General features: G+C 43.0%; 1 protein-coding gene across 1 annotated transcript in view; it reads right to left on the minus strand.

Annotated features, from left to right (window-relative positions):
• The window catches only part of PRDX4 (peroxiredoxin 4), a 136,697-nt gene extending 132,921 nt beyond the window's left edge, over positions 1–3,776 (minus strand). The window contains exon 1 of the mRNA XM_069639822.1: positions 3,398–3,776. Coding sequence (XP_069495923.1) covers positions 3,398–3,620 — 223 coding nt within the window. The 5' untranslated portion in view covers positions 3,621–3,776. The remainder of the gene's footprint in view (positions 1–3,397) is intronic.
• Positions 3,777–13,107: the final 9,331 nt, after the last annotated feature.

Genomic DNA, 13,107 nt, shown 5'->3' on the forward strand with positions numbered 1-13,107 from the left:
CGACAGGGGGCCACCCTAGTTATAGTGATCACCGAGAGGTTAGCCAAATCCAATCAAGCTAAGCGCCGAGAGTGGTCAAGGCTTGCTCTCTCAGGAGAGGATAGTGGTGTAAGGGATCCAAAATGAGCCCACACAGTGAAATACACAGCGATTCTTCTTAGACAGGCAAGTACAACAGAAAAATATATTATAGGCCCCAAAAAAAACAAACAAAAAAAAAAAAGCAGGTAACGTTATCACACAACACTCTAAATATAAAACATCATATATACAGTCACCTTTGGTCATAAAAAATAAAAAAATACACACAATCCACCTGAAGGCTTCACTTCTCTGTACAAATTCAGGACAAATCAAAAACAAAAAAGTGTAGGGGTTCATAGAATATGGAGGGATAATTGCATAAAAAAAATAATCTTACTTCATATGCGTCAATTCAACCTTCAAATTAGCGTGTCTAAATGACCAAAAAAGGAAGATTTGTTTACAATTTATTAAGAGAGACAGCTAAGAAGAGTCCAACCAATCACAAAAAAAGTTATAGGTCTCATGCGAGGTCAATAACGAACATTTTACCCAACATAAAACCTGAATTTTTCCACAACGTACCTGCTTAAAGAAAGCTTTGCATGTCAGCAGCCCCACAGATTAGGCAACCCAACCACTTTTGCGACCCCCCCCCCCCAAACTAAGTATAGGCAATATCCCGTCCTCCCAACATAGACAATAAGGAGTAAAATGACAACAAATAAAAATAATAAACAGTATACTGCCCCCTCATTCCACCATCTCCAGATTGGTCAGCACCACTCCCCCATAATGCTCCATGCTGAAGGGGAAAGATCTATTCCAAATAGGGGTATTTTTCTGGTAAAGAAAACACGGCAAGTGAATGCCATCTCCTCGACTTCCTTGTACACTGCAAAACTCATCACAGCCTGCAGACATTACCTCTCGGCTGGGAACTGCATCACTCCAGCAAGAGCTCTAATCCTCTCGAGGATAGACTACTGCAATGCCATCTTCGTGGGCACCTCCTCATAAAAACATCAAAAAGCTCCAAAATCACACAGAACAACGCTATTAGAACAGCCCTCAACATTACTAAATCGGACCACATCTCCACCGCCAGGATAAGGATTCACTGGCTACCAGTCAAAGAACGTATTAAATTCAAAGTGCTGTCCATCACCCACAAATGCCTTTCCAGCAAAGCCCTGCTACCTATCCAACATGCTCGTAATAACACAACCCGCTAGACCTACCCGTTCAGCCTACCTAGGGCAACTCAAACCAAAAAGCTTCAAAAGACAGAAAGCAAGCAGCGCCAGCTTCCCAGTTCTATCAACTGGAATGCCCTACCTCCCGAACTCAGGACAGACCCCTCTCAGTATGGTCCTTTAGAAAAAAACTGAAACCTGGCTTTTTAACCAGAACACGAGCAATTAGCGCTGACTCTTAAGTAACCATGGGTCTGTACACAATATCACAAAGTACAGATATGTAACTCTGCAACCCTCCATGTACCTCACCGCAACGCATTCACGACACTGTACCCTTATGCTCAAGGTATTAAGCTATGTTAAAACAATATAAGTGCTTGCAAAAGTAACTATTCTTAAGAAATGCATATGTATCCTCACCGTTAAGTCATTCAAGTTATATGTAACCGCCTTCATATGTCTTCTAAATGTAAGCATATCCTTAAGTAAAGCGCCCAGATGCCTGAGGGCTAGGCGCACTCTATAAATGAAATAAATATTTTGGCATCATTTTGCGCTCTATACTTACACCATAGTAATAAATGCAAATTTAAAGATTTTTAAATAAGTGTCCCTCTTCTGGTAATTAATATTAGCTCTCCTCTCTGTGAGACACCTCTGCTACCACTAATCGATACATATCCCTGGTGCCCCTGCTCCAACCAATCAACATAATGAATGACAGACAGCCCTGGCTTTCAGGCTCACTTCATACAGCATTTTGATCCTGCACGTATAATACGAGTTTTACAAATTTTAACAAAAGGAACCACAGAAAGGAAGGTTTAGTCCTAAAACGAACGTTTTCATGAGCAAGAACAGGTAACATTAGTCATTAAGCAGAAGGGTCGAGTAATGAATGTACTACCACGTTAGTTTAATAGTGTGGAGGGAGGGGGGGGGGCGGAAACAAAATGAGTGCTATAGAATTTAAAAAAGAAGCCGAAGGATCATGGGTACCGGTTCGGACTGAGAATGCCACCTGTTGAGCCGAAGACCAGGGGATACCGGATCGGTATGGGATAGCAAATATTACAGAACACCATCACCTAACTTATAATGAGCTGAGAAAAAGCATGCGTAAACGCACCCGTTTAAAAAACAAAAACAGGCAGTCTCTCGACGTTATTACACGTGTGCGATGATGGCTTAAATAGTACTAAAAAGGGGAGTGGTGGGGGCCAAGGGCCCCACTGCCTACATATACAACAGATAAGTCTGCGGCCAGCAAATATATAACTTGACGTGTGCAATGGACTTCAGGGAGGGGCGGAGTTTCAGACCCAGGCGTTTAGTCTGACGTGTCCTTTCCGTGGAGCTGTCAAACACCGATTTCCTCGAAAGCGGCGATTGCCGCGTAAACCATGGCACATTTAGACGTACAGTAGAAATACATAATGCTCCTTTCGCAGGGAGTGATGCATTTAATCCATAACGTGGTGAACCCTCGAGTGCCGAGTAACCAGTCCATCCGAAGAGCCGCAACTTCATTAAACATAGTTAAAACGACCTGTTACTTTTGTTTTATTTAGTTAGGCAAACCCGACACTTGAACGAGGACGACTACAAGCGTGCGTTTACAATGTTTAGATAGCTTTCCCTGGTCATATTCTTCTACCCTATCTGTGCAAATACTCACGGTTGTGTACGTTGACTTGGTAGCCAGACTCCGAGCGTGTGTGTGGAACAAGAGGAAATGCTGCTCTGCAATAAAACTGAGTGAGAAGTACAGATTTTAAATGCCAGTAAATAAATGTATGGAGAAGGAAGCACTGCAATGCCTGGCGGTGGGTATACAGACCACTCTCAACCACACAGAGAAAAGAAATTGACCGCAGGGACGAGGCAGGATGTTTTTATGACAACCGAGGGCATCCGGAGCCCTCCCTCAAGCGCACATTTGCATGGAACATTCGTTCAGTTTGAATTCTGCACATTCGAAGGAGAACTAGCCGCCCTTCCAAACAGGGAGTCGGGGTTGGCCGCCGTGTCTGCAGCTCCCCTGGCCAGACATTGCGTCTTCAACGTTCAGAGGCTGCACAGTGGCCTCGCACAGCAACAGCTTAAAGCCGCTACCCAGAGACAAGAAGCCGAAGCCACGCCAACAGCGAGGGAGATTGCAGGGGTCTACTTACTCTTGGCCTTGCTGAGATGCAGGGAATGATCGGAAACGGGAACTCTGGTGGCTTCACCCGGGTACACTTGCCCCCCTGCGTAAAAGTGGCACTCCTCGTCTGCGCGGCTCGCTCGACTATACAGTAGCTTCTCCTCTTCCGCCACTACGGCCCCGCACAGGCACAGAAGAAGGTAGAGGACTACAGTCTGAGCTGTTCCTGAGCGTGCCCTGCGCGCCTCCATGATGCAGTGCTGACTACACGTCCCGCCTCTCTCGCGGCCTTTCACTGTATCTCTGGGGAGAGGGTGGGGGCGGGGAGTTCGGGACTGTAGTTGCCGAATGATGGAGGTAATCTAAAGAAGGCAACCAGTCGTAGGATATCTGACGCCGAGCTTAATCAAGGAATCTACTAACAGACCTATAATATATCTGATTAATTCCGCCTTTGAACATATTCCTAATTAGACCTGGACCTAGGAATACCGGTAGCTTGCGAAGAGCATTAACATAGTCAACAAAGCCTCCACTCCCTCTTCCTCGTCCCAGTACTACCCACAGCCTTCGTGACAGTACCCTATTACCAAATACTTTGTGCCGCTGTTCTGTAATATTTGGTATCCCATACCGATCCGGTATCCCCTGTCTTCGGCTGTCTTCGTAGATCACAGACCAAAGTAGGAGAGTTCCGAGCCTCGGTAAGTTTTGAGCCTCGGTATGGGATACCAAATGTTGCATAACACCGGCATAACGCCCGAGTTCCATACAGCCACGGTGAAACCTGCTACTTTCCCCTCTCAAAACTCGCTACTTTCCCCTCTTAAAACTCGCTACTTTCCCCTCTCAAATGGAGTGCACGCAATTCCAGGTTGTCTCATCATATGGCATTTTAACACAATAAAAACGTCAGAATCATTACAGAAGCAGGGAACTCATCTTTTAGAGCTCTATCCAGGCGCTCTGGGGCAAAATACATGCACATCTCTTGATTTGCTTATGGATTGCACGAACAGAAATTACTTCACAGAAAACACATTACAAGGAGCATCATCAGTCTTTGATACTTGGAGGCACCATGGAAGTGACTTTAGAATAAGTTGTCATAAGTAAGCCAAGAGGGAAATAATTTTGTGAGGCAAAATACCTAAAATGCACTGTTATATATGGAGCAAGTAAGGCTTTTTTAAAAAGAAAATAGCATCATATATTAACACATAAGCTTTGAAGTGAATCACTTACAGAGCTGCAGATAAGACAGTCTAATTAAATGATCTGCCCAGGATCACACACTGGTTAAAATAGTGAAACCGGGATGTGGACAATTTAAGCAACTGAGCACATCTTTACAGTCATTATTTCATAAAGCATGCAGCATTATGCAAACTTCTCACACCTGATCACTTCCCGCCGTGTACATTTCTAAAGGGACAAAAGTCCCTGCTAATAGTCCCCCCTCCCTCTCATCAGTGCCTAATGGCTCACATTGAAATGCTCTGTTGACACAGAGCAACTTGAGAGCCCCTCTGCTGCTGCCCTGAGCTCCTTGGGACATTGTCCTGCCAGAGGTTTCGGAAAGGGTAAGGTGTCCTGCTGCCAGGACAATTACTGTGCTGAGCAGGAATTACTCAGCACACATTGTCCTGCCAGCGGGACATCTTTCTCATTGGGTACCCTAATTGAGGTGCCGAACGGGACGGGTGGCCCACTGACGAAAGTCCCGGTCAGGCTCTAAAAAGAGCCTGTGGGGTGGCAGCTTGGCCCCCCCACTCCCGCGGCTCGGTACGTCACTGTTACTTGATGAGTAAGCCGAACTGCTTTGAGTTGAATGAAACTTAGTTGGTTATATGGTTATTTGTAGCTTACAAAATCATAGCTGCCAACACTTAGTGGGTTATATAATTAGTAGCTTAATAAATCACAGCTGCCAACAGTGATGGAAATGACTACACAAACTATGGCTGGAAATTGAAAAAATACTCCGGAATACTACCTCCTTAGGGAAATTGACCCGATAGATGGGTTCACTGTAGAGGGTGTGGCGTAGCGGTGCAGTCATCATGGCAGGCACGTAAAACACATACAAATAATATTTCATTTTACAGGGTTGACATGAAATGCAGATAAATCACACAATAAACCAGACTGACAATATATATATATTACACATCTCATAGCATAGTGGGAGTATTTGTGCTGTTTCCCTTTTAAGAACATGTATTGTCCCTCTAAGGATGTGTCATGACAGCCTCATACCTGACTGGGAAAAGAAGGAGCCTGCGCACGCACGTGCAATACCACGGTAGTAGACTAAATGTAATGGCAATCTGTCTCTGTGTCTCATTGTGTTGGGCCTGCAAGCCTACCCTGTGTGATCACAGGCCTACGGCCCTGCTAGTCTGGGTGCCCCCAGACAAGCATGTGTAACCTGGGTGTCTCCAGGCCACTGGCCCGCTGTGTGATCGCAGAGCAGCTGCTTGTCCGGGAGTCCACGGCAGCTGCGGTCTTGTCGTGTGACCACGGCAATCAGGGTAATCCCTGTCACATTAATTGTGTGTCGGTGCCCCGAGCACCCCTTGGGCTGGCCCAGAGTCACAGTGCACAGAAAGAATTTGTGTACTCCACTACCAAATTCAAGGGATAGTTCAATCAGTATTTTGTTAAATGTTAACCCTCAAAATTAAGGGGATACCAAATATTACAACCCTATATTAGCTGTAATATTTGGTATCCCCTTCAAAAAAAGGATGAGATGGCTTCCAGAATCTGTCACAGTGTAGGCTTATGATGTACTCCCCTCCCCAATGCAAGGGATAGTTCAAGCAGTGCGTTGTTAAATGTTACCCTTCAACATCAAGGGGATACCAAATATTACAACCCTATATTAGCCATTATATTTGGTATCCCCTTCAGAAAAAGAATGGGATGGCTTCCAGAAGCTGTCACAGTGTAGGCTTATGATGTACTCCCCTCCCCAATGCAAGGGATAGTTCAAGCAGTGCGTTGTTACATGTTACCCCTCAACATCAAGGGGATACCAAATATTACAACCCTATATTAGCTGTAATATGTGGTATCTCCTTCAAAAAACAGGTGGGATAGCTTCCAGAAGGAGGCATAGTGTAGACAAACAATGTACTTCCCCTGCAATGCAAGGGATAGTTCAAGCAGCGCTTTGTTAAATGTTACCCCTCAACATCAAGGGGATACCAAATATTACAACCCTATATCAGCTGTAATATTTGGTATCCCCTTCAAAAAAAGGATGGAATGGCTTCCAGAAGCTGACACAGTGAAGGCTTATGATGTACTCCCCTCCCCAATGCAAGGGATAGTTCAAGCAGTGCGTTGTTAAATGTTACCCCTCAAAATCAAGGGGATACCAAATATTACAACCCTATATTAGCTGTAATATTTGGTATCCCCTTCAGAAAAAGGATGGGATAGCTTCCAGAAGCTGTCATAGTGTAGGCTTATGGTGTACTTCCCTCCCCAATGCAAGGGATATTTCAAGCAGTGCGTTGTTAAATGTTACCTCTCAAAATCAAGGGGATACCAAATATTACAACCCTATATTAGCTGTAATATTTGGTATCCCCTTCAGAAAAAGGATGGGATAGCTTCCAGAAGCTGTCATAGTGTAGGCTTATGATGTGCTTCCCTCCCCAATGCAAGGGATAGTTCAAGCAGTGCGTTGTTAAATGTTACCCCTCAAAATCAAGGGGATACTAAATATTGCAGCCCTACATTAGCTGTAATATTTGGTATCCCCTTCAGAAAAAGGATGGGATAGCTTCCAGAAGCTGTCATAGTGTAGGCTTATGGTGTACTTCCCTCCCCAATGCAAGGGATAGTTCAAGCAGTGCGTTGTTAAATGTTACCCCTCAAAATCAAGGGGATACCAAATATTACAACCCTATATTAGCTGTAATATTTGGTATCCCCTTCAGAAAAAGGGTGGGATAGCTTCCAGAAGCTGTCATAGTGTAGGCTTATGGTGTACTTCTCTCCCCAATGCAAAGGATATTTCAAACAGTGCGTTGTTAAATGTTACCCCTCAAAATCAAGGGGATACCAAATATTACAACCCTATATTAGCTGTAATATTTGGTATCCCCTTCAGAAAAAGGATGGGGTAACTTCCAGAAGCTATCATAGTGTAGGCTTATGGTGTACTTCCCTTCCCAATGCAAGGGATAGTTCAAGCAGTGCGTTGTTAAATGTTACCCCTCAAAATCAAGGGGATACCAAATATTGCAGCCCTACATTAGCTGTAATATTTGGTATCCCCTTCAGAAAAAGGATGGGATAGCTTCCAGAAGCTGTCCAAGTGTAGGCTTATGGTGTACTTCCCTCCCCAATGCAAGGGATAGTTCAAGCAGTGCGTTGTTAAATGTTACCCCTCAAAATCAAGGGGATACCAAATATTACAACCCTATATTAGCTGTAATATTTGGTATCCCCTTCAGAAAAAGGGTGGGATAGCTTCCAGAAGCTGTCATAGTGTAGGCTTATGGTGTACTTCCCTCCCCAATGCATGGGATAGTTCAAGCAGTGCGTTGTTAAATGTTACCCCTCAAAATCAAGGGGATACCAAATATTACAACCCTATATTAGCTGTAATATTTGGTATCCCCTTCAGAAAAAGGATGGGGTAACTTCCAGAAGCTATCATAGTGTAGGCTTATGGTGTACTTCCCTTCCCAATGCAAGGGATAGTTCAAGCAGTGCGTTGTTAAATATTACCCCTCAAAATCAAGGGGATACCAAATATTACAACCCTATATTAGCTGTAATATTTGGTATCCCCTTCAAAAAACAGGTGGGATAGCTTCCACAAGGAGGCATAGTGTAGACAAACAATGTACTCCCCCCCTGCAATGCAAGGGATAGTTCAAGCAGCGCTTTGTTAAATGTTACCCCTAAAAAATCAAGGGGATACAAAATATTACAACCCTATATTAGCTGTAATATTTGGTATCCCCTTCAGAAAAAGGATGGGATAGCTTCCAGAAGCTGTCATAGTGTAGGCTTATGATGTACTTCCCTCCCCAATGCAAGGGATAGTTCAAGCAGTGCATTGTTAATTGTTACCCCTCAAAATCAAGGGGATACCAAATATTACAACCCTATATTAGCTGTAATATTTGGTATCCCCTTCAGAAAAAGGATGGGATAGCTTCCAGAAGCTGTCATAGTGTAGGCTTATGGTGTACTTCCCTCCCCAATGCAAGGGATAGTTCAAGCAGTGCGTTTTTAAATGTTACCCCTTAAAATCAAGGGGATACCAAATATTACAACCCTATATTAGCTGTAATATTTGGTATCCCCTTCAAAAAAAGGATGAGTGGCTTCCAGAAGCTATCATAGTGTAGGCTTATGGTGTACTTCCCTCCCCAATGCAACGGATAGTTCAAGCAGTGCGTTGTTAAATGTTACCCCTCAGAATCAAGGGGATACCAAATATTACAACCCTATATTAGCTGTAATATTTGGTATCGCCTTCAAAAAAACAGGTGGGATAGCTTCCAGAAGGAGGCATGGTGTAGACAAACAATGTACTCCCCCCTGCATTGCAAGGGATAGTTCAAGCAGCGCTTTGTTAAATGTTACCCCTCAAAATCAAGGGGATACCAAATATTACAACACTATATTAGCTGTAATATTTGGTATCCCCTTCATAAAAAGGATGAGATGGCTTCCAGAAGCTATCACAGTATAGGATTATGATGTACTCCCCTCCCCAATGCAAGGGATAGTTCAAGCAGTGCTTTGTTAAATGTTACCCCTCAAAATCAAGGGGATACCAAATATTACAACACTATATTAGCTGTAATATTTGGTAGCCCCTTCAAAAAAAGGATGCGATGGCTTCCAGAAGCTGTCCAAGTGTAGGCTTATGATGTACTGCCCTCCCCAATGCAAGGGATAGTTTAAGCAGTGCTTTGTTATATGTTGCCCCTCAACATCAAGGGGATACCAAATATTACAACCCTATATTAGCCATTATATATGGTATCCCCTTCAAAAAAAGAATGGGATGGCTTCCAGAAGCTGTCACAGTGTAGGCTTATGATGTACTCCCCTCCCAATGCAAGGGATAGGTCAAGCAGTGCTTTGTTAAATGTTACCTCTCAAAATCAAGGGAATACCAAATATTACAGCACTATATTAGCTGTAATATTTGGTATCCCCTTAAAAAAAGGATGAGATGGCTTCCAGAAGCTGTTGTAGTGTAGGCCTATGATGTACTGCCCTCCCCAATGCAAGGGATAGTTTAAGCAGTGCTTTGTTAAATGTTGCCCCTCAACATCAAGGGGATACCAAATATTACAACCCTATATTAGCCATTATATTTGGTATCCCCTTCAAAAAAGAATGGGATGGCTTCCAGAAGCTGTCACAGTGAAGGTTTATGATGTACTCCCCTCCCCAATGCAAGAGATAGTTCAAGCAGTGCGTTGTTAAATGTTACCCCTCAACATCAAGGGGACACCAAATATTACAAAACTATATTAGCTGTAATATTTGGTATCCCCTTCAAAAAAAGGATGAGATGGCTTCCAGAAGCTGTCACAGTGTAGGCTTCTGATGTACTCCTCTCCCCAATGCAAGAGATAGTTCAAGCAGTGCGTTGTTAAATGTTACCCCCCAACATCAACGGGATACCAAATATTACAGCACTATATTAGCTGTAATATTTGGTATCCCCTTCAAAAAAAGGATGAGATGGCTTCCAGAAGCTGTCGCAGTGTAGGCTTATGATGTACTCCCCTCCCGAATGCAAGGGATAGTTGAAGCAGTGCTTTGTGAAATGTTACCCCTCAACATCAAGGGTATACCAAATATTACAACCCTATATTAGCCATTATATTTGGTATCCCCTTCAAAAAAGGATGGGATGGCTTCCAGAAGCTGTCACAGTGTAGGCTTATGATGTACTCCCCTCCCCAATGCAAGGGATAGTTCAAATAGTCTGTTGTTAAATGTTACCCCTCAAAATCAAGGGGATACCTAATATTACAACACTATATTAGCTGTAATATTTGGTATCCCCTTCAAAAAAAGGATGAGTTGGCTTCCAGAAGCTGTCACAGTGTAGGCTTATGATGTACTTCCCTCCCCAATGCAAGGGATAGTTCAAGCAGTGCTTTGTTAAATGTTACCCCTCAAAATCAAGGGGATACCTAATATTACAACACTATATTAGCTGTAATATTTGGCATCCCCTTCAAAAAAAGGATGAGATGGCTTCCAGAAGCTGTCCAAGTGTAGGCTTATGATGTAATCCCCTCCACAATGCAAAGGATAGGTCAAGCAGTGCGTTGTTAAATGTTACTCCTCAAAATCAAGGGGATACCAAATATTACAACACTATATTAGCTGTAATATTTGGTATCCCCTTCAAAAAAGGATGAGATGGCTTCCAGAAGCTGTTGCAGTGTAGGCTTATGATGTACTGCCCTCCCCAATGCAAGGGATAGTTTAAGCAGTGCTTTGTTAAATGTTACCCCTCAAAATCAAGGGGATACCAAACATTACAACACTATATTAGCTGTAATATTTGGTATCCCCTTCAAAAAAAGGATGAGATGGCTTCCAGAAGCTGTCCAAGTGTAGGCTTATGATGTACTGCCCTCCCCAATGCAAGGGATAGTTTAAGCAGTGCTTTGTTAAATGTTACCCCTCAAAATCAAGGGGATACCTAATATTACAACACTATATTAGCGGTAATATTTGGCATCCCCTTCAAAAAAAGGATGAGATGGCTTCCAGAAGCTGTTGTAGTGTAGGCCTATGATGTACTGCCCTCCCCAATGCAAGGGATAGTTTAAGCAGTGCTTTGTTAAATGTTGCCCCTCAACATCAAGGGGATACCAAATATTACAACCCTATATTAGCCATTATATTTGGTATCCCCTTCAAAAAAGAATGGGATGGCTTCCAGAAGCTGTCACAGTGAAGGTTTATGATGTACTCCCCTCCCCAATGCAAGGGATAGTTTAAGCAGTGCTTTGTTAAATGTTACCCCTCAAAATCAAGGGGATACCAAACATTACAACACTATATTAGCTGTAATATTTGGTATCCCCTTCAAAAAAAGGATGAGATGGCTTCCAGAAGCTGTCCAAGTGTAGGCTTATGATGTACTGCCCTCCCCAATGCAAGGGATAGTTTAAGCAGTGCTTTGTTAAATGTTACCCCTCAAAATCAAGGGAATACCAAATATTACAGCACTATATTAGCTGTAATATTTGGTATCCCCTTAAAAAAAGGATGAGATGGCTTCCAGAAGCTGTTGTAGTGTAGGCCTATGATGTACTGCCCTCCCCAATGCAAGGGATAGTTTAAGCAGTGCTTTGTTAAATGTTGCCCCTCAACATCAAGGGGATACCAAATATTACAACCCTATATTAGCCATTATATTTGGTATCCCCTTCAAAAAAGAATGGGATGGCTTCCAGAAGCTGTCACAGTGAAGGTTTATGATGTACTCCCCTCCCCAATGCAAGAGATAGTTCAAGCAGTGCGTTGTTAAATGTTACCCCTCAACATCAAGGGGACACCAAATATTACAAAACTATATTAGCTGTAATATTTGGTATCCCCTTCAAAAAAAGGATTAGATGGCTTCCAGAAGCTGTCACAGTGTAGGCTTCTGATGTACTCCTCTCCCCAATGCAAGAGATAGTTCAAGCAGTGCGTTGTTAAATGTTACCCCCCAACATCAAGGGGACACCAAATATTACAAAACTATATTAGCTGTAATATTTGGTATCCCCTTCAAAAAAAGGATGAGATGGCTTCCAGAAGCTGTCGCAGTGTAGGCTTATGATGTACTCCCCTCCCGAATGCAAGGGATAGTTGAAGCAGTGCTTTGTGAAATGTTACCCCTCAACATCAAGGGTATACCAAATATTACAACCCTATATTAGCCATTATATTTGGTATCCCCTTCAAAAAAGGATGGGATGGCTTCCAGAAGCTGTCACAGTGTAGGCTTATGATGTACTCCCCTCCCCAATGCAAGGGATAGTTCAAATAGTCTGTTGTTAAATGTTACCCCTCAAAATCAAGGGGATAACAAATATTACAACACTATATTAGCTGTAATATTTGGTATCCCCTTCAAAAAAAGGATGAGTTGGCTTCCAGAAGCTGTCACAGTGTAGGCTTATGATGTACTTCCCTCCCCAATGCAAGGGATAGTTCAAGCAGTGCTTTGTTAAATGTTACCCCTCAAAATCAAGGGGATACCTAATATTACAACACTATATTAGCTGTAATATTTGGCATCCCCTTCAAAAAAAGGATGAGATGGCTTCCAGAAGCTGTCCAAGTGTAGGCTTATGATGTAATCCCCTCCACAATGCAAAGGATAGGTCAAGCAGTGCGTTGTTAAATGTTACTCCTCAAAATCAAGGGGATACCAAATATTACAACACTATATTAGCTGTAATATTTGGTATCCCCTTCAAAAAAGGATGAGATGGCTTCCAGAAGCTGTTGCAGTGTAGGCTTATGATGTACTGCCCTCCCCAATGCAAGGGATAGTTTAAGCAGTGCTTTGTTAAATGTTACCCCTCAAAATCAAGGGGATACCAAACATTACAACACTATATTAGCTGTAATATTTGGTATCCCCTTCAAAAAAAGGATGAGATGGCTTCCAGAAGCTGTCCAAGTGTAGGCTTATGATGTACTGCCCTCCCCAATGCAAGGGATAGTTTAAGC

Source organism: Ambystoma mexicanum, chromosome 7q, assembly GCF_040938575.1.
Source record: "Ambystoma mexicanum isolate Mex_15411 chromosome 7q, UKY_AmexF1_1, whole genome shotgun sequence".
NCBI lineage: Eukaryota > Metazoa > Chordata > Amphibia > Caudata > Ambystomatidae > Ambystoma > Ambystoma mexicanum.